The sequence below is a fragment of the Cynocephalus volans genome, chromosome 18 (assembly GCF_027409185.1).
Source record: "Cynocephalus volans isolate mCynVol1 chromosome 18, mCynVol1.pri, whole genome shotgun sequence".
Taxonomy (NCBI): domain Eukaryota; kingdom Metazoa; phylum Chordata; class Mammalia; order Dermoptera; family Cynocephalidae; genus Cynocephalus; species Cynocephalus volans.
Window position 1 is genome coordinate 17,069,727 of NC_084477.1, and position 18,174 is coordinate 17,087,900.

An 18,174-nucleotide genomic window follows, 5' to 3' on the forward strand; every position below is an offset into this window, starting at 1 on the left:
TAATTCCTTATATTCTTCTGCATTTGACGTACACACTGCAGCTCTTCTAAGGCTAGAAGGTTATTAGCTCAAGGACTGCTGAAGTTACCTGTAGTCTATTCAGATGACACACAAGCCTAACACAGCATTTTCCACATTGGTAAGTGTTCGATAAAGATTGTGAAATCTAAATCACAGGCCTCTTCCTTTTCAAGACAAGTGGAAGGCAAAGAGAAACACCCTTGCTTGGGCTTATCGCCGGCAAGGTTTCTGTGCTCTGTAAAACAAAGAATTGTATGCAACAGCGTAGTATACAGATGCTAGCAATAAGAGACTTTTTTAAAAAGTAAAAAGTCATTAATGTAGCAATGCTCATTTACCACCAAAATCCACTTCTCAGGAATAGTCCCATCAGTTTGAGTTTAAGCGTCTGAATACTGATATTGGAACAAGCATTGATCACCTTATTGAACCGGATAGTTCAAAATTTCCTCATGGGGTTTTTGACTCAGCAGTATTGCACGGGGTTTAAAAATAGTAAAAAAAAAAAAAAAAAAAACCACTAAAATTTTATATCTTTAAATTCGGTTCAGAGGGGGCACAGGGGCTCGGATTAACACCACAGTGATACTTATTTTTCGCCTTGACCATTTAGGGCCTTCTTGAAACACGGGGTTGCCCGGTGCAGTGCAAGCAGCAGCCTCGGAACCCTGGATTCGGTCCCAGTTCTGCGTGACCTCGGGCCAGTTGCTTGACTTCGCTAGTTTCCGTTTCCAACTCGGCCAGACGGGGTGAGGGGGTCGGAGGGCCGCCCCCGGCAGGTGGAGCGCAGCGCCCGCCCCGCGCAGGCCCCGGCGGAGTCGACCGCGGGGTGGGGGTGGGGGCGGGCAGGGGGAGGGGCAGGGGAGGAGCCGACGGGCGAGGGGGCTGCTCGCACGAGCAGGTGGAGCTGGCTGGGGAAGGGGCGGGGTGGCAGGATGGGGGCGGGGCCATCCAGGCGGGGCGGGGCCTGCCCGCGGGCGCGAGCGTGTGCGCGGCCCCGCCCCCGACCCGCCCGCCCGCCCGCCGGGTCGCGGCGGGGCCGTGGCGTACGTGCCGAGCGCGCAGAGCGAGTGGCGCCGCAGCCCGCCCGCCACTGCCGCGGCAGCCGCGACGCGGAGCGCGGGACGGCGCCGGGTGGCGCCCGCGGGGATCGCCGAGCGCCGCGCAGCCCGCCCGCGGTCGCCGAGCGCGCCGACCCCGACCCCGCCGAGCGAGGGAGCGGCCGGCTGGGGCGCGGGCGCCGGCCTCCCGGCCGCGAGGGCCGGGGCGCATGGCGCAGTGACGGCCGCCCCCGCCGCCGCCGTCGCCGCCCGGCCCCGGGCGAGCCCGTCCGGCCGCCGCCCCTGCCGCGCGGCCGCCGCCATGGCGAGTGACAGCGGCGGGCCCGGCGGGCCGAGCGCCAGCGAGCGCGAGCGACAGTACTGCGAGCTGTGCGGGAAGATGGAGAACCTGCTGCGCTGCAGCCGCTGCCGCAGCTCCTTCTACTGCTGCAAGGAGCACCAGCGCCGGGACTGGAAGAAGCACAAGCGCGTGTGCCAGGGCGCCGAGGCCGCCGCGCCCCCGCCGCCGCCGCCGCTGCCCGCGCCCGTCGCCCAGCCCCGGCCCGCGTCCCCGCCCCGCGCGGCCCACGGCGGCCCCGGCCCCGCGGTGACGGGCGAGGCGGAGCCGGGCCGGGAGGAGGAGGAGGCGGGCCGCGCGCACCCCCCGCCGCCGCCCCCGCCGCCGCCGCCGCAGGACAGGGCCAACCTGTGCCCGCCGGGGGACGCGCCTGGAGAGGGCCTGAGCCCCGGCGGCGCGCGGCCCAACGGGCAGACGAAGCCGCTGCCCGCGCTGAAGCTGGCGCTCGAGTACATCGTGCCCTGCATGAACAGGCACGGCATCTGCGTGGTGGACGACTTCCTGGGCAAGGAGACCGGGCAGCAGATCGGCGACGAGGTGCGCGCCCTGCACGACACCGGCAAGTTCACGGACGGCCAGCTGGTCAGCCAGAAGAGCGACTCGTCCAGGGACATCCGGGGCGACCAGATCACCTGGATCGAGGGCAAGGAGCCCGGCTGCGAGACCATCGGGCTGCTCATGAGCAGCATGGACGACCTGATCCGCCACTGCAACGGCAAACTGGGCAACTACAAGATCAACGGCCGCACCAAGGTGAGCGCGGGGACCCCGCCGGGGCCGGGGCTGCCGCTTGCAAGGGCGCCGTAGAAGGGCGCGTCTGCAGCGAGCACTGGGCCGAGGACCCCCAGTTCAGGAAGGGCTTGGCGGCTTCCCCACCCCTACCCCCCACGGTTCTTGTCCCGGTCCCTCCTGTTTTGGAACCCACTGCACGACTGGGAAAGAAAAATCATTTCCGTTTCCAGGTCTCTCGGTGCAGGCAGGTGACATTTTTAGCACAGGTTTCCTCTGTTTGCTTTGTTAGTGTCATCCCTTTGTTGGAGAAGAACCGTTCTGTAGTTTCCTGGGAAAAAAACAAACCACACGCTCTCTTGGAGTAGGAGGGCTCATTTCACAGCTCGGTTTGCTGAGATTTTTTTGTTTCCTCTCTGCTGTTGCAGTTCTCCCCAGCCGATTTTTCAGTTCCTACCTATTGTAGTCCCTCTCTGTTCTCTGCCCATGGCGAGCAGGAGACTGTCTTAATCTTGTCTTTGTATCCAGCCCGTCCCAGGCCACCCGGCTCCACCATCCATGTCTGATTTTGGGAGTCTGGAGAAATTGTCTTGGGGGAGAAATTATCTTGGGAGAAATTGTCATGTTTGTCTTTCTTTCTTTCTTTTTTTTTTTTTTTTTTTAAAGATGACCGGTAAGGGGATCTTAGCCCTCGACTTGGTGGTGTCAGCACCACGCTCTCCCAAGTGAGCTAACCGGCCATCCCTATATGGGATCCCAACCCTTGACCTTGGTGTTATCAGTTCCACACTCTCCCGAGTGAGCCACGGGCCGGCCCCGGGAAAGTATCGTGTTTGTACACACACATCGACTCTTCACAGGAGTTCTTTTGTGTGTCGGTGTCAGGCCATTCATTTTGACAGTCGTTCCAAGTGACTCCTAGGCTGCCGAAAAGGCTGAGCATGGGCAATGAGGAAAGTCATAAACATGAAATTTTGTGAGTAAAAGTACAGCGTAGAGTCTAATTTACGTATTGCCAATTCATTGCTGTCTAAAGGCACACGCCTTAATATCATGTAGTCTCAAAAAAACCCAACAGTTGCTTAATATTCAGATGGAAGGAAAAATGGGGTCTAAACCTCAGTCTCGGTCTTTCAGGAGATTTTCATTTATATTTTTAGAAAAACTTTTGTAGTGGATCAAATCTGAACACAGTCATGAACTCCAGAGCAGGAAAGAAACTGGTTTGGGGGAATAGGGCTATGGAGACTGACCAAAGTATCCAGTTGGAGCATAAGCTTAAACCAGTCATGAGGACGATGGTGTCCCAAATCTTCCTTGATCTGCTTTCCTTAATTAATTGAGCTTTCCGAGTTAAGCGCCGGCCTCTCCTGTCTTCTTGTTTTCACTGTCTTTCTCAGGGAAAACACAGGACACTTCCTGGCTCTTAAAGCTGGTGCGTCTCATGGGAGACAGACAATCGCCACCTCACTCCTCAGGAGTCCCCATGGCCGAAGGAAGCCGAAGTTGAGTTTGAGTCACTCGACTGTGCACAGTATCGTAGGACTAGCTGAAGGAAGGATGGCTTTTAAACTCTTTGGATTTGATCTTGTGCTTACGTTAATTTTAGGGACACAGTTTCAGGATCTCTGAATGGTCTTAGCGAATTCATTCCTCCCATTGCATTTCTTGGCTGGGAGAGCTTTTGGTAATCGTGTTCAGACATGTAATTTAAGAATTCATTAAAAAACAAGGTTGCTTGCTTTGGGGGAACAAGAAGGCAACCCCATTGTGCTGGGCACCCAATGAGGCCCAGTACAGACATGATCACAGTCATTCTAATCCCGTGAAGTGGTCGTGTTATTTCTAATTTACAGTGGAGCAAATTTCAGCTCAGACCTGGCCAGGGCCTACCACTTGTGATAACCTAGCTGGTACTTAAATTTATGTCATTTAGATATCAATCAAAAGCCCATGCTTTTTCTGTTGTGCTAGGTATAGGTAGGACATTATACCTTCCGAAACGCTACTGGAACTGGAATTTAATGCACATTTTTTGTTACTAGTGGGTGATAGCATTACCTTTGTATGTGAATAATCATACTCTGTGGCTGGGCTGTAAACTTTTTTATTAGGTGACTGTACTATGTTTATTTCAGATAGTGGGTTAAAAGCCACTTTATATTCATCCACCTGAATCATCCTCATATAAGTGTAACTCGTAAGTGATGTCTAAATATGGTTATTATGTGTGATTGCAGAGGGGGTCCTTAATTAAGAATTTGATTATCCTTCTTAATAACAGTGATTTTAAAAGTTACTTACTCCAAATGTGTAGTATTTTTGTCACTTCCACTTTCACAGCAGCAGGTACGTGGTTCGTGTATTTTCCCTGTTTGTAGATTAGAAAAGCAGGACTCAGGAAAGTTAGTTCTCTTGTTGGAAATCCTGCAGCATACCACGACTTAAATTTAGGTTTTCTGACCGAGAATCAAGTGGTCTTTCTCATTTACGTGATCTGTATCGCATGCTCTTTGTGTACGGCCAGGGCCCGATGACAGATGATGAGGATTGACTGTGGCCCGGTCGCACAGGCTTTGGTTTCCCCAAGTTTCTACTTCAGCATGCTTATCTGGCCACTGTTTATCCAGCTACTTTAGAAGAGGAACCGCAAGGGAAGGATGAAGTAATACGGGAGAAAAACATAGTCATAGTTGTATCCACGGATGTAACAGAGCTCCGGTTTCCACTTTCTCTGGTCTTCTCTTTGGGACTTTACCCCTTTTTACCCTAAAACTGCCCTTTGATCCTTTATCTTTTCTGACATCAAGAAGAGCTGTGATGATGCCTGGTAGGAAAGAGCCATGCTCTGCTGTTGTGGGGAGAGGGGACTTGTGGGGTGTGGGAACTCACAGGAGCCTTGCCTTGGTGGAGGATGAGGGTCTTGGGAAATCGCTGGCATTTCTTAGCCACTCTGGAGAAAGATTTGCCCATTAAAATAAAAATACCAGGGGCTGGCCGGTAGCTCAGTTGGTTAGAGCACAGCCTTAGAACACCAGGGTCGTAGGTTTGGATCCGCATACGGGCCAGCCACCAAAAAAATAAAAATACTAGAATCATATATGTAACGTTTTTGGAATTTAATCCAAAACTTTCATCTGCTCAGTTAAAACTGAATAGGTTAAGTAATAACATAGGTTGAGACCAAAAAGCAGCAGATTAGATTATTACTAAGATTTCTCTTCAGCACTGCAGTAAATTAGTCAGCTCTGGTAGATTATGGCTTTTAGAGCAAAGAACAGGATAAGGGAAATCCTGCACGCTATTATCACCGCCATAGCAATGTGGTGGCAATCCTCTTAGACATTAGAAGCAAACTGACCCTGTAAGGAAACACCGAGAAGGCAGGCGTCCGCAGGCCAGGGAGAAGCCCTCACCAGAACCCGACCTCACACTGCCAGCCTCCAGAACCGTTAGAAACGAAGGCGATGCTTAAGCCTAAGTAAATAAAAGTAAAAGCAGAATCAAACAAAACTTCCTTCTCTCTCTACTTTTGCCACTCTCTCTACACTCTAGGAATCTAGGACAGACCGATCGAAGCAGCTCGTTTAATGGTTTAATAGCTGTATCAGAATTCAAGATCAAAGTCAATGATTCTGTATGCAGGTGGCTGAGGATACTGTAACTGGAGTAGTTCTGCCAGCTTATGAAGGAGACACGAGTGGACTGAAAGAGGGTGGTCTTAGGTTGTGACAGAACCGAATTCAGCTCTGTAGGAAGACATTTTCTTTAGTGATTTTGTTTACATGTAGACTATAACTCCTTTAATTCTAAAGGAATTTTATTTTAAATTAGATTTTTTTTGCATGTTTATAATTCTTCATTTATCTACTACCTAATAAGTTACAAAAATATCCCGCAAAACCTTAGTCACTTGGCAGGGAGGGGGATCTTAGTGTAGGAGGACAGTGGGTTTTGTGCTGCTTTCAGATCTGGGTTGGCACCTGGGTTTGCTTCTGAGGCCGTTTGCTTAATCTCTGAGGCCGTTTGCTTAATCTCTGAGCCTGGGCTGCTTTGTTTGTAAAACGGTGTTAAACAATACCTGTCTTTTCTCTGCCTTTCGGGCTTGCTGTGAGGAGTCCATAGAGCCTTGCATATAAGCACTTTTTAAGTTGTAAAGCACTATGCAGACTGTGAATTGTTACTGTTCACAATACCTGTCTTTTCTCTGCCTTCCGGGCTTGCTGTGAGGAGTCCATAGAACCCTGCATATAAGCACTTTTTAAGTTGTAAAGCACTATGCAGACTGTGAATTGTTACTGTTCTCGTTTTAAAGTTTTTCTACTTTTCTGATCCTTTCTTTTAAGAGTTTTGTGCTTTCTCTGTCTCCCCCCACCCCATAAGCTGGAGAAAAAAGGCTTAGAATGACCACCCGTTTCTGACCTGACCATGTCCTCCCCCCACAACAGGAAATAAGTCCCAGGACGGTTAAGTGACTCGTTCAAGGTTGTAGAGCTGGTTAGTGACATCTGATTCAGTTCACTCTTGTGCCTGCAACTTTATGCTGATCTCGTGTAAAAATTACGTATTACTCAATGAATTGTGCTGTGTTCTGTCATTTTCGAGGATATGCTTGAGCAGTGTGATTTCCTTTTCCTCCTACCTATGCTTTGGCTTATCTGACTTCCCAGCGTAAATTTTCCTCCTCTACGTGACCCCTCCCTGACTTCCTTAGATGTTTCCTGGCCACCTCTGTCTGTCCTCTGAAGTTATTTAGAGCCCTGTCCCTGCAGCAAGCCTGGCCTTTCCCGTTTCCTCAGTAGGAGCCGTCCTCCTGTTCCGTGTTTCTGATTTACACGTCGCTCTCTGTCTTCCTTTCCCTTTTTCCCTCTACAAGGCTTGAAATCTATCTGTGTTCTCTGCTGTTCTCTGAAGCCTGTGCCTTTCTTGTATGCCTTTGGGTTGATGTTATCAGCGTAGTTGTTTTTATTTAATTTTTCACTCTAGGCTTTGGAAGCTACACCAACTATTTTGGCCCCCCTTTCAGTTTAGCTCGTTCTTGGGCAGTTTTTCTAGACACATGTCACTGCCGTGCATGCATTCCTCCTCCTCTTCCACTGTGCCCTTGATTCCATCCTCAGAGCATTGTCCTTGACTACACCGTGGCATCCACATAACGTATCGAGCCATGTTCACAGCTCGTTTCTGACTCTTACTCCATCTAAAACTCTCCTGTTCTACAGAACAAAACAGACAGAACATTGATAGATGGTGAACCAGGATCCCCCACATGAAAGCGACACACCTGGTGTCTTGGGCCACATGCGAGCTCTTCTGCCACCTTTATTTGAATGTTTTTACTTCATAACCACGTTTTTCATGACCTATTTACGATTAGTTTTATTTCTGAAGAGCTTGAGCAGTATCTGTAGCCTCTGTGTGCTTATTGAAATCACCATAAAGTGTTCATGAGTTTGGCATTCTGTTTTTCTCATTTGTTGTCCCAGATCCCGTTTTGATACCAGAGGGACATATTTGTACTCTGAGCTCCTTATTGTGTTCTCTGCGTCCTGTTCTGGTAATCTTTTCATTCATTCGTTCATCCAACAGATATTAAGTGAGTACCCTCCATGTATGGGTACTGTTGTAGGAGTTAGGGAGGCCCGAGCAACCAAAGCAAAAAGAGCCCTGTTCTTATGGAGCTTAAATTCAACCAGGGGTGGGTGAGGGGTGGGAGGGACTGTCAATAAGGAAACGCTCGAGTAATACACGTTAGGTGGTAAATATTAAGATGAACCACACACACAATAAGGACAGAGTGACAGGGGTGCTCTTGTAAAAATGATTGATAAAATAAGATGGTATCTAAGTAGAGACTTGAATAAAGTAGGGAGCGAGTTATTTGGACACGTGGAAGAAGAGCCTTCCGAGCAAAGTGTTAAACAGCAAATATTTCCAAACAGGTCGTGGAGTGCCATCGAAAGGCACTGCAGATCTTTCCGTGACCCTGGTGAAGTGCCCTCGTGCAGAGGCCCTGACCTGGAACGTGCCTGGTGTGTTCAGAAAACAGGGAAGAGGCGCCGTGATTAGAGTGGAGTGAGAGGGGGAGATGGGATCACGGTGCGGCCGGAGAGGAAATGAGATCAGCCGGGGAGGGTGCTGCCTTGCGCCATGCAGGCCTGCGGGTTCTGTCTGGGAGGTGTGGGAGGCCGTCGGAAAGTTTGTTTTGAAAGGTCTCAGTGGCTGCCATGTGGGAGTAGGCGTGGAGGGGAAGGATGGAAGTAGGAACACCAGTTAGGAAATTCTTGCCATAGTCTGGGCCCTGGGCAGTGGCGGCTTAAATTAGAGCAGCAGCGATGGAGGTGGTGAGAATTCGTTGAATTCTGGGTGTGTTTCGAAGGCAGAGTCATAGAAGGTTTGCTGATGGATTTGATGTGATGGAGGAGAGAGAGGAAGAGTCAGGACTCAGGACTGACTTCAGGGTTTTGGGCCTGGACGACTGGAAGGAAATAAGTAATATTTTATCTTTCCCTAACTCTTGAGCTTCTCTTCTCTTGCCCACTTCTTCAGAGGGTCCGTTTACAGCAGCTGCTGACACCTAATTCCCAGCCAGAGCTACAGGAAAGGAGTTCCGTGCTCTGCTTTTCCACGTTCCTTCAGACTGGCTGTGCCTGTGCTGCTCTTGACCTTGGGCCCGTCCTTCTCCAGGGGCTGCTTGGCACACACGCTCCCGGGGGCTCCACCCGGGCGCCCCAGCACGTGCTCAGGACATCTCACAGCCTCCTGGGGTAGTCTCCGCTCACTTCACTTGTCTCCTACGTTCACATAAAGAGAGATACGCAGATTCTGAAATGTAGGGAGACATGGGAGAACACTGAATGGTTAACATGAGGTAGGCATAGAAACGTCTTCATCTGAACAGGCTGTTGAAAATAAAACTGCTACAGAAAACGGACAAGGTGGAATGACCTGGAATGACCGTAAAATAGTTCCGTTGACTTACACAGATGACTATGATGGCTTCCTAAAGAAGTGAGTAAAGAAAGGGAGATTAACTTGGTGATCTGTGAGGATGTAGCGACCCTAGTCCTCTGGATGTGGAGCCTGGCACTGAACTATGAATACAGTTACTGTCAGATACCAGTGCATGCTGATACCATGACAACTAGAGTACAGTATCCAGGACTTTCAGGCATAGGAGGCCCTGCTCAGGTGAGGGAGGGTCCCCAAAATATGGGCAAACATTAGGTTTACATGTATGACAAAGTTTTAAAAAATCAAAGCCTGAAAGGTAAACCATGAGCCCAGGAACCTGTAATCCCATCTTAATTCAAACAACTTCAATTTAGGACTAATTATTGTATAGTGAAACCTGAATAGGGAACATCAAATCTAACCAGTAAATTGAAAATTTAATCTGGAGTTTGGAGAAGTAAAAGATTGACTTCTGTCTGAATTTTTTTCTCATTAATACTGATTTCTTTAGCTCTCATCTATAAATGGTGACCAGAAGCTCTGATTCTGTAATTCTGTAATTTAATTCTCTTCTGTCTCTAGGCATTTTCTCTACCTTCTATCATGTCTTTGGACTTCTGTTAGCACTACTCCCCTGAAATAGACGTCTTGAAAACTGCTTTTTAATTAGAACGTTTAGCAGTTTTCCCCACTTAGGCCAGGACTACTTGCTGCTGCAATAGCACTATTAACCACCCTACCTTTAAAATCTGTGGCTACTCAGTAAATACATACATACATACATACATAAAATCTTTGGCTGCTCATCTACTAGCCATAGTCTCTGTGCCCTTCAGTTCTCTCTCCTTGTATTTTTCAGTTTTCTTTTTTTCCTCAGCTTCTAACTACAGTTTTTTTTTTTTTTTTTTTTTGTCGTTTTTTCATGACCGGCACTCAGCCAGTGAGTGCACTGGTCAGTCCTATATAGGATCCGAACCCGCGGCGGGAGCCTCGCTGCGCTCCCAGCGCAGCACTCTACCAAGTGCGCCACGGGCTCGGCCCGGTTTTTTTTTTTTGTTTGTTTGTTTGTTTGTTTTTTCTTGAAACTTAGTTCTCAGCTTTCTGCTCATCGCTGTTAAGACATGCACATAGGGAGAACTTGAAACATCTGTACTTCTAGACTTTTCTTCTTAGCTTATATTAGTTATCTGTTGCTACATAACAGATTACCCAGAGACTCAGTGGCTTAAAACAACACACATTTGTTATGTTGTAGTTTCTGTAGACCAGAAATCTGGGCACAGCCTGGCTGCATCCTGTGTCACCGTCTCTCACAAGGAGGCAGTCAGGACAGCTGCCAGGGCTTGAACGGAGAAGGGTCTGCTTCTGAGTTCCATCGCTGGTTATTGGCAGCACTCAGTTCCCAGTGGGCTGTTGGACTGAGGGTTTCGGTTCCTGGCCACGTGGGCCTCTCTAGCATGGCAGCCTGCTTCAACACAGGGTGCAAGCCAGAACAGCAACAGAGAGACTGCTAGCAAGATGAAGTCCCAATCTTGTAACCTGATCATGGCAGTGATGTCTCATCACCTGTGCTTTTGGTTAGACACAAGTCACTAGGTTCACTTCGCTTTCTAGGGGAAGGAATCATGCCAGAGTGTGAATACCAGTTCTTAAATTGGTTTTTGCTCTGCGGTGCTGCCCCTTAAATGGTCTATGGCTTGTCTTCTCCTTTGCTCTTGTCCACACTCTTTTCTCCCAGGTGATCACCTGTGCTTGTGGAAGCACAGGTCCTCGTTAGTTTGCCTGTGTTTGCACTCTTGTTCCGCTGCTTAATTGTTCTCTGGTTTTCGGTGAGTTTTCTAACAATTAAAGCATCAACTTCCTCATTGGTATGATAGGAGTTAATAATAGTACCTAACTGAGTAAGGTTTGTTCGAGGGTAGATGAGATAATACATGGGAAATGCTCAGCTGATGATCAGTGCTCAGTTAACATTAGCTGTGACTGTAATAAATAGCAGGGGTAGTAGCAGCAGGGCAGCCATGGCTTTAGCCATTAGGATGTGTTAAAGACTCCTTGAGCTGTGCCTGGTGTCTGTAGAGGACTGAGGGACATCTCCACCTGAATTTTCTCAAAGTATTGCAAACTCAGCGTGATTAAGACTGAAGTTTCCTCTTGTTGGAAGGGAAGAGGGTTGGTAGGTCTGTATCTGGTGTGGAGACAGGGGAACAGGTTTTAAACTTGATCCTGTCTGTGAACTCCAATTATTTATTCAACAACTCTTTACAGACTGCCTGATCTGTGCTAAGTACTGAGGGTGCCTCGGTGCCCAGGGCAAAGCAATTCTCTCTGCCCTCCTGGTGTCTGACTTTCTGATGGAGAGGTAGCATGGAACCAGAATGTGGTGTGATGCGTGTTTGTGAGCTGCACAGGATCCTGGGGGAGCACTCCAGGGGAGACCTGACTTCGGAAGGGCTTCCTTGAAGAGTAGTTGTTTATGCTGAGTCTTCTGAAGGGTGAGTTGGAGGTGAAAGTCTCCAGTCTGGAAAGAGCAGGATGTTTTAGGGGAACGTGCTTTCCTCCATCAGTATGAGGATTTTATTTACTGAAAAATTATTTCCCATCTGCCTCTCGTTTCTCATTCCCACTTGCACTTTCCTGTTGAAACCCGTCGTCATCTCTGTCCTGCTTTATTATAAAAGCCTAATTTTTTTTTTCTTTATATCTTTCCAGTCCATTCTGTGCACTGCTTTCTTTAAAGGACATTTCACTCCCTGCCAGGTGTTCCAGCCACAGGGGCCTACTTGCAGGTCCTGGAGCTCCCTTTGTCTTCTGCTCTTTGTGCAGAAGTGGGGGGGGGTGGCTCTGACTTGACTCCAGCGCCGTCCCTCTCAGCAGGATCACGGCTCTGTCATGTCTGGTGCCGTGACACGTCCCCTCTCTGACAGCACTGTCTTCACAGTGGGGTCTCCACCCCCGTGTCCTTTGCTGTCGTGAGCCACTCTAGGACAGAGCCCCATCTCACTCACACTGGTCAGGGACTCAGTGAGTATTCAGTCTCCACTGCCTCGCCCTAGTTCAGGTTTTTATCACTTTATATCTAAATTGTTATCCAGTATCAGTTTTTTCCCTAATTTATTCTTCCCCAGGAACCACCCACATCCACCGTATATACGTATATACATTTACCAACTCTTACAAAAATCCTACTCAGAAATCTCCAGAGATTTGTTTAGAGGGTACAGTTTGATTCCTGAGCATTTGGCGCTCACCAACGGCTTCGGCCACAACGCTTTGTCCCTGCTGTCCCTGCTGATTGGCACTGGCGTCTCAGCCAGCCTGCTTCCTTCCCGCTGCCCCCTCGTGCCTCCTGGGCTGAAGTCCTCGGCTGGTTTACCACTCCCACATCCCTGTCCCCACAGTCCCAAACTCATACATCCCTTAGGATCTAGGCTAAGTCCCTTTTCCGACTGTCTCCCTGAAGTCTGACCTCTGAGTCTCCACTGGTCTCTCTTTTCTCAAAAACCTTACATGCCTTTTATTCCTGAAGTGTCTTCTCCAGAACGTCGTAAGGGCAGGGGGCTGTTTCATGCTGTTGTTTTATGTATTTGTTGCTGTCTGGCTTGTCCAGGTATTAACACTCCGTGAATTGCCCTCAACTGATCCTCTGCCTGACCACCTTCCCATCCCATTTCTAGAACTGCAGAGGGACTTTTTAAAGGTCTGTGAGAGTTTTCATCCTATCGTGCCCAACTCTCCTTCCTGTGCTTACTATGCTTATTATGCTCTTTCTAGTCCCTAATTTTCCAGATAAAAATAGCCTAGGCCAGCATGGCCTAAACTATTTTTAACTCCAAGTACTGAGAGAAAGGTCTGTTCTGAAGGTGAAATGAAGTTTTATGCCATTGTCTAGGCCAGAATTCGGCTGATCAGGTTACAGGTTGTGATAGAACCCTGCATAGCCACGAATCTCAAGGCCTGCATACCTACCCCCCTCACCCCACTGATGGCATGAGAATCCCTGGGGTACATGTCACTTCAAAACAGAACTTCGTAGTAGACGTGGTTTTGAAAGTGACCTTGTGTGTACCCTTCTGTGTGACCTGGAAGAGGAAAGCTTGTAGCTAACAGGCAGACACGAGTTCAACATCAATACCACATGATTGATGTGCACAGTAAAATTTTCAAGAGCAAAATTTTAAACTTCTAAAAAAAATTAAAAAAAAAAAAATTTTTAAAGTTGGGGGCTGGCCCATGGCTCACTCGGGAGAGTGTGGTGCTTATAACACCAAGGCCACGGGTTCGGATCCTATATAGGGATGGCCGATTGCTCACTGGGAGAGCGTGGTGCTGACAACACCAAGTCAAGGGTTCAGATCCCCTTACCGGTCATCTTTTAAAAAAAAAAAAAAAAAAGTTGGGCTGGTTGGTCAGCTCGGTTCCAGCAGTCGAGTGCCCCAAAGATTATGACCTAAACTTCTAAAATTACTGTGGTTTCAAAACTGTAATTTTTTCAGATATGTTAAAGGAGGGTGTAAGAGTTACATGTAACAAAAGAAGGCATGGATGAAGCAAGATGAGAATTATTTCTTTTATGGTCAGAAAATCTTTTGGCCTCACCTGCATTTCTAGATTCAAGCATTTAGTAAACTTGGGAGAAGCAACTGATTGAACCGTGTTAAAAACAAATGGTAGAGTGCATGGGTCATTTGAATTTGGTTTGGGAATGCATTTGTTTTTATCCTTAAAAAAAAGATCACCTCCCAATTTTGCATAATTTTGATAATTAAAATGTGTTTTTATACTCTGAGTGTAGTTTTTTAGTTGGTGAAGAAAGTAGCCTGAGAGTTAATATCTACCACAGATAATTTTATGTGTAAAGAATTGTGGTAGTTTTAGGTGGTTATAACTCAAGAGTGTTTTGGAATAAAAATTCTCGAATAAAGAAGTTTTGGGCTAAAAATCATGTGTGACAGTAAAACAGCATCCCTCCCCAGCAGCTTACAGGATTTTTCCGAGGCAGTTATACAAGCTTAGTGTTTCGTAACTTTGTTTTGCTTATGGACCCTTTAAGGAATCTAGTGGAAGCTGTGGACCTTCTCACCCTGAAAATGAACAGACACACAAAGTGTGGCTTATAAGAAAGCCCATCCATTGACACTACATTAGAAACCCCTGTTGTAAAAGTGTTCCTAAAAAACAAACAAAACTTTTTATTTTATTTATTTATTTATTTATTTTTTTGTCGTTTTTTCGTGACCGGCACTCAGCCAGTGAGTGCACCGGTCAGTCCTATATAGGATCCGAACCCGCGGCGGGAGCGTCACCGCGCTGCCAACGCAGCACTCTACCAAGTGCGCCACGGGCTCGGCCCACAAAACAAAACTTTTTAACATTTCATACCAGGTTATGGCAGAGTGCGGTGCTGCTGTGTGTATTCAGTGGGTCTTCTTGCCAGTGTCTTTAGGACTACGCTGTGAGCTCCCCACCTGCCCTGTGATGGGAGCTGATTTAAGTTACAGAGACCCAGGTGAAGGAATGTAAATTATCACTTACAGTTTTGAAAGATGGTTGCCTTGTACTGTCTGGCTATAGAACAAAACAAAGTTAACTGGTGTGTGCTGGGAATGACTTAGTGATAATGTCTTCCACAAACACGTTTGCCAGGTTAATCCTTGCTCTAGAATTCTAGGGGTGCCATTTCACCAGAACAGACCCCATAACAGACCGAGAGCCCTCATCACTGGTGATTAACCCCTGATGGTGATTCTCTCTCCTCTCTCTTCCCTTTGCCCTGCCCCGTCCCTGATGCCATTGCACATGGGCACGTGTGTTTTGTTTGTACTTGTAACTGTAAGATTACTTGCAACAGTGAGATTAACCCGAATTTTTTAAAAATGGAAGCCTTAGTAATGAGAGTGCACCAGGGCTGGGGGTGGGATGTACCCTTTGTAACAAACCTGAAACTAGAATTCATATTGATTGGGCTTGTGGATATTAGAAACAGTTCCTATAGTTGTTAGGTCTGAAGCATCTCTTGATGGTTCTGGTAGGAAATGTCTTTAAGATACGTGAGAACAGTTTGCTCCCACCACTAGTTTCCTGGCGATGTGCTGTGATGCTGCACAGTTTACTGCAAGGTTTTTCTTCAAGGTATGCCTACTCTAAAGGTTCTTGCAGGTGGTTCTTCATCTCAGAACCGCCTAGGAAGGGGAGAGGAGTGAGAGGGTGGAAGGCGATTGTGGGCAGAAGCCGGCCTCCAGAATGGCTTTGCATTCTTGCCATCTGGCTGTCTCAGCCCTGAGCAGGTCACTCAGCAGCTCTCCCAGGCTCTCACCCACGAAGTGGGAATCGTGCTGCCTTAACTAGCAAAAGAGATGTTTAGTAAATGATTGTTTATAAGAAGTTTTTTAAAAAATGCTTGTATTTTTAGCTCTCAGCAGGGCCTTTTGAGATTATTAGGATTTGCCCTTGGTTGCCCTTGACGCTAAACATCAGCTCCTCTCCGTGGTGTTGGTTAACGCTGGAATCACAAGTTAAAATTCAGTTTTAGATTCAGAATTCTTGACTTGCTTTCACTGGGATATCAGAACTTTACTTTTAATTAAAACCGATCTATTGTTGCTCAGGCAGTTGGCACACAGCCTTGGCACTGTGAGAGAGGAAACTGTGGTCAGTGGATAAGGACATCTTGAACTGGATTTCAGATAGTTGTGTCACATCATGGGTATGAAATAACTCTGGCCGAGCAACACCTTGATCAAAGGACCTTTGTCTCTCCCTGCTCTCCCTTAAGTGGCAATAAATATTTTACTTATAATCATGAATTTAATTATTTAAGCTGTGTTTAAAAAATTGAAACCCTTAGATGTTAATTAGTTTTAAAAGCTAGTCATGCATATAAATAAGCTGGAATGATCTATACTTACTTTTTACTTCTTACTGATATGTGCACAGATCTGATTGTTTTATAATGTGTTTGTATTGCTTGGTATTTCTTTTATTCACCATACAGTCTATAACTTGATAGGAAGCTTTAAAAACAAAATTCTAAAAGTTATTTCTTCCTTCTCCCAAATAATGGAAGGTATTTGGGGGTTTGCCTATTTTTCAGTCATGTTTTATGGCTTATTTACCCTTAACAATGCCTTCTAGTGCTGTTATCAAATTTGTAGAATTACTTCGGTGTTTGTGCTATTGAATTTGACTCTTGTAATAATTGTGCTCATAGTGAAAAATGCATTTTAAGAAGCCTGTGTTGCCCTTGACTTAAGAAATTGCTTGTAGGTTCCACACTTTTTTCCCAATTAACAATTGAAACGTGAAACTAAGATGTGAGCTACTCATGTATTATTGGAAGTAGCTTTTTTATTGTTGACACTGAATACTGAATAGAATTATTTTAGTCATTTACAAAGAAAATAAATCTTATTACTTGAAAGTAAGGAATTGAGCGGGAAAGAAAATAAATCTTATTACTTGAAAGTAAGGAATTGAGTGGGAAACTAAGTTAAACTCCATGTGTTTATATCTGTATTTTTCTTACGGAAATATATGCTATCTAGATATAGAGAAGAGTAACTGCTTTGAATTATCCAATACTTTGAATAATTAATAATTTAATACAGCTTAAATATTTGGCAATTGTAGCATTTGCTGTCTTTTTAGTTTGGGGATTGCATATAGATTTTAACTATAAAAGTCTTACATACCAGTTGCTGCTTTGTAATTTCATAAGTTTTCATAAGTTTATAAAAATAATACAATGCTCAAAAACACATGAAGCAAAAACTGACGGAATAATAAGGAGCATTTGACAAATTAACAGTTACAGCTACAGATTGTGCTACTTCTTTCTCAGTAATTGTTAAACAGACAGAAAACCAAGGATGTAGGAGATTCCCACCCTGTTAGCCCCCTTGCCCTGATTGACGTCTGCAGAACACTCCTCACGATAATGGAAGAAAACACGTTCTTTGTAGGAACATGTGGGACTTGCATCAGAATAGACCACATACTGGGCCCGAAAACAAGTCTCAGTAAACTTGAAAGGACTGAAATCTGTATACAGAGTATGTTCTCCAACCACAATGGAATTAAATTAGAAATCAATAATAGAAAGAATCTTGGAAATCCCATATATGTGGAAATTAAACAACACATTCCTAAATAATGTATGGGTCAAAGAAGAAATAGATACAGATCAATGGAACAGGATGCAGGGTTCAGAAACAGACGCACACTCACAAGATCAATTGGTTTTTTTGAAAAACGTAAAGACAGCAAGGTAATTCAATGCAGGATAGTTTTTTTTTTTTTTTCTTCAATAAATGGTGTTGGAATACATGAATATCTATATGGAAAAAATCAACCTTGACCCTTATATCACACCATACGTGAAAATTAATTTGAAATGGATCATTGACATAAATGTAAGACCTAAACCCATAAAACTTGGAAAGAACACATAAAATCTTTGTCAGCTTGAGACAGGCAAAGATTTCTGAGGACACAAAAGAAGACGAACTATAAAAGAAGAAAAACTGATAAATACATTGTGCGTTGTCAACACTGAAACCTTTTGCTTGTCGAAAGACACTGTTAAGAAAATAGAAAGACAAGGCTTTCAATTATCTCAGTTGGCTAGAGCTCAGCCTTATAAATGTCAAGGTCACGGGTTCAGATCCCCATACCAGCAAGGCACCAAAAAAAAAAAAAAAGAGGAAAATAAAAAGACAAAACTCTTCTGGGAGAAAATATTTACAAAACGTACACGAGGGTGCTTCAAAAAATTCATGGAAAAAGTGAATCAAAAGGTAATACAAATCCTTCCATGAACTTTTTGAAGATCCCTCATATCTGGCAGACTTGTATCTGGAATGTATAAAGAATTTTTATAACTCAACACTAAGAAGAGAAACAAACCAACAGAAAAATAGGCAAAAAATTTGAACAGATAGTTGACAAAAGAAGATACACAAATGGTGAGCTGCGGAAAGATTTCTCAACAACATTGGTTAATTAGGGATGAAAATTAAAAGCATAATGAGATACCACCCCACGTACAGCAGAATGAAAAAAATTAAAAATATT

The 18,174-nt window shown here is 45.9% G+C and overlaps 1 protein-coding gene across 1 annotated transcript in view; it reads left to right on the forward strand.

Annotated features, from left to right (window-relative positions):
• Window positions 1–1,342: 1,342 nt before the first annotated feature.
• The window catches only part of EGLN1 (egl-9 family hypoxia inducible factor 1), a 47,234-nt gene continuing 30,402 nt past the window's right edge, over window positions 1,343–18,174 (forward strand). Inside the window, exon 1 of the mRNA XM_063082694.1 lies at window positions 1,343–2,172. Within this exon, the coding sequence (XP_062938764.1) occupies window positions 1,384–2,172 (789 nt within the window). The 5' untranslated portion in view covers window positions 1,343–1,383. The remainder of the gene's footprint in view (window positions 2,173–18,174) is intronic.